The 3,747-nt window shown below is 35.9% G+C and overlaps 1 protein-coding gene across 1 annotated transcript; it reads left to right on the plus strand.

The window, feature by feature from the left end:
* Positions 1-950: 950 nt before the first annotated feature.
* Positions 951-1,592, plus strand: LOC131642190 (uncharacterized). The gene has a single exon (XM_058912463.1). It carries the CDS (start codon positions 951-953, stop codon positions 1,590-1,592), a length of 642 nt encoding a protein of 213 aa, XP_058768446.1.
* Positions 1,593-3,747: the final 2,155 nt, after the last annotated feature.

Below are 3,747 nucleotides of genomic sequence, written 5' to 3' on the forward strand. Positions count from 1 at the left end.
GCAGTTTTGTCGGGTACAGTTTCGGTAACCAATATGTGAGTCTATCCCACTTATAGTTCGCTGACGATACGTTAATAATGGGCCCTAGCACTCTTGAGAACATGGCCACCATCAAAGCAACTCTACACCTGTTCGAGTTGATATCTGGAATGAAAATTAATTTTCACAAAAGCCACATCTAAGGGATCAAGACTCCCTCGTCATAGGTGAAGGATGCTGCAACGTTTTTAAACTGTAAAGTGGGTTCATTTCCATTTTCATATTTGGGGCTGCCGATTGGTGCAAATCCGAGACGTAAAAGCAATTGGGATCCAGTTGTTGATAAGGTAAAGGCAAGACTATCAAGATGGAGGAGTCAGAACTTGTCTAAAGGAGGCCGTGTGGTAATATTGAGTTCCGTCATGTCTGCAATTCCATTGTTCTACCTTTCGTTCTTCAAAGTTCCCTCAGGTATCGTCTCAAAACTCGACTCTCTCTTTAAGCAATTTCTTTGGGGTGGGTGTGAGGACATTAAAAAAGTGAACTGGGTAAAATGGTATAAGGTTTGTACGGATAGGGAGGATGGAGGTTTAGGAATAAAAAACATTAAGACTTTTAACGTAGCAATTTTAGGAAAATGGGTCTGGAAGATGAGACTAGAGAAGGAGCATCTTTGGTATAAAATCCTTAGATATAAATATGGTGAGGAGGCAGGAAAAATCAAAGCTTCGGGCGGGAGGTTATCTACATGGCTCGAGGACATTAAGGAAGTGGAATTAGTGAGAGAAGGAAACAATCATAACTGGTTTGAAAGGAACACAAACATAATTTTGGGAAAGGGAGAGGAAACTTTATTCTGGAATGATTGTTGGGTAGGAGGTCCTTTGAAGCATAGATTTGAACGACTATACTTGCTATCATTAGATAAGAACGCTTCAATAGGAGTCATGAGAGGAGGTGAATAAGATAGCATGGATTGGCGATTTATGTGGCGTAGAGATCTCTTTGAGTGGGAGGCTGAGATGCTTAGGCATCTAATATGTGAAATTGGGACTGCAGCATTTCGTAACGAAGGCCCTGACAGCACAATGTGGCCGGCTGATTTGTCTAACTGCTATTCGGTAAAATCAGCATATTCTATTTTATCGGAAGCCCCCAATCCCAGTAGTCAAATCATCATTAACAAAGTGTGGAATAAATTTATGCCTCTAAAAGTGTCGGTGTTCGCGTGGCAAGTTATTCAAAACAGATTTCCATCTAAAGAAAACCTTGTTAAGAGAGGTATTTTAACCGTGGATGCACATTTTTGCGAAGGAGGTTATGGAATAATTGAGTCCACTTCTCACCTATTCCTTGAATGTCCTACTGCGGTTAAAGTTTGGTCGGATATAATCTGTTGGTTGGGAGTTTCCGCTTCTTCACATAACCAAATTAGTGATAACTTCATTGCATTTTCTGGAGTATTTCAGGGCAAGAAAAGCCAGGAAACTGGCCTTCGTATTATTTGGCTCGCATGTCTTTGGAGCATTTGGAAGGCTAGAAACGCAAAGATTTTTCAAAACAAAGACATTTGCTGCTCCTCAATTGTTGAAGAAACTAAGCTCCTCTCCTAGAATTGGCTGAGAGTTAAATTAAAGCATTTTTGCTACAACATTGCACAATGGTTATCGTCTCCGACCGTGTGCTTAGAAGCTATCAGATGTTGATGTTTACTCTCGCTGCTGTGTGTTTAGATGGTTTTATGCAGGAAAATTATTCTCTGTCAAAAGTTATCATAGTAGTTGCAAGCCGTTGTCCGGTTGCTGCTTATACCAATTCCGGGATGGGTCTGGTTTATTGGTTTAGTAGGTTCTAGCAGTAACCATTGAATTAGTAGTAACATTATATTTGAATCGAGTCGGAGATGCACATTCTTCTCTTACGGTGTTTTTGATCTACTCATGAGGTGAATGCCAGAAATATTGGATTCGAGTATGTGTTTATGAAATGTTCGCTCTGCTGTCCGGGTTTTCATTGCAGATGGGAGCTATAACTCTACGAGATTGTTCTTCGTTTCAGATTCGGTTTAGTTCAGGAGTTTTTGGTTCAACAAATCGTCTTATTATTCTATGCATTTGTCGCAACTGATGTGGCACTGTGTTGCAATTGGAAGATCAATTCTCGGTGGAGGCAACATTCTAATCTGCTCGGAGTCAGTAGCTTTGTGTGACCAGATGTTTAGCAGTATGTGCGTTTGGTTGTTGGGCAGCTTATGTTGGTCGTGCTTTGCAGCATTTTGGTGTCGGGAGCGGTGTGCGGGAAATGTATAACAACTTTGAGCTGGCTATTTTACTAGAGCAAGTTTGTTACTGTGTTATTCTAATTTAGAATCAACACAGTTTTTCGTTGGCGAATCCACCTTAAATAACTCTCGTGGAGATGGTTGTCCATGAAATATCCAGACATGAAATTCGACTTTGCTCAAGGGAGAATAAATCCAAGAATTTGCGTACTGAGAGCTGATTCTTCTGTTGTTTCGGGTGCAGAGCTATTTTCGAGGACATTGTTAGTTTTTCAGTGTGCAGAAGGAGGCCATTCTTTTAGTCCTTTAAGTTGTCATATGGGTTCTGAGTCTGTTATTAGGACATTGTTAGTTTTTAGGATTCATTTTCTTGCACAGGGGCTGTGGTATTGTTTATTGGCTATCATGGCTTTGTTCTCCTGCTGCTCTTGTTCTGTATAACTGAACTATTTGCACTTCTGGTACATTGCTTTATATACATTTGGCTGTTTCAAAAAAAATTATTATTATTATTTTCCTCCAACACTTTCGACGTGATCTAACATTTTTAACATAACAATGATTTTTTGAGATCTTATATTTTGTTAATGTTTTTAATTAATATTATAATGTTTTTATATTATTGAGATTTTATAAGTGAATATTATTTTTTATTAGATATATTTTTTTAATTGAATGATTATTTAGTACATTTTTATTAATATTTTTTATAATTAAAAAACAATAATTATTCTTTTTAAAAAGAATGATTCACTCTCCAACTTTAGTTCTTATTTAATGTTATACATTAATGTGATTAAAAGGATACAGAATACTTCACACTTTCTATTTTAGTTCACTTTTTTTAAATAAACAGCTAAATTTTATTTAAAATAGAAGCAATATTTGTTTTACATGTGCAATAGTTTTTTTGTGCAACAATGGGCTAGATACAATGATTCAAAATGTATGATTTCTTTTGGATGTAGAAGATATGATATGTATAAATTGAGGACAATTTCTTCATGCACCCCCTTAATGTATGATTTCTTTTGGATGTAGAAGATATGATATGTATAAATTGAGGACAATTTCTTAATTCACCCCCTTAATACTCTTAGGTATCTAACGCATTTTTATTTATGTCTCATGATTTTGAAGATACATTTCAAAAAATATTTTTTTGGCCAATTTTTAGTTTTTTCGAGCTACATGTTAGGAAGCTAATTAAAGAACCCTAACAAACTAAGGAAAAACTATAAAATAAAAGAGACAATAAGCTAACTAAGAAAAAATAAAGATTCATTTCTTTTTTTTTTCTTCCCAAATGTGTCAAATATACTTCGTTATATAATATCACTAATGGATAATTTAACAAAAACCTAAACATTAAAAGCCCACTTAATTGATAATTAAAAAACCCACTTAATTGATAATTAAAAGACCCAACTTCTTTCCAAACCGTGAGACATACCTTTTTTGTTAAAATGGGGTGTAATTAAAAACGA

Source organism: Vicia villosa, unplaced genomic scaffold, assembly GCF_029867415.1.
Source record: "Vicia villosa cultivar HV-30 ecotype Madison, WI unplaced genomic scaffold, Vvil1.0 ctg.004611F_1_1, whole genome shotgun sequence".
Taxonomy (NCBI): Eukaryota; Viridiplantae; Streptophyta; class Magnoliopsida; order Fabales; family Fabaceae; genus Vicia; species Vicia villosa.

Coding starts and splice junctions, on each gene's coding strand:
- LOC131642190 (XM_058912463.1), top strand. CDS start 951: ATGGATTGGCGATTTATGTGGCGTAGAGATCTCTTTGAGTGGGAGGCT.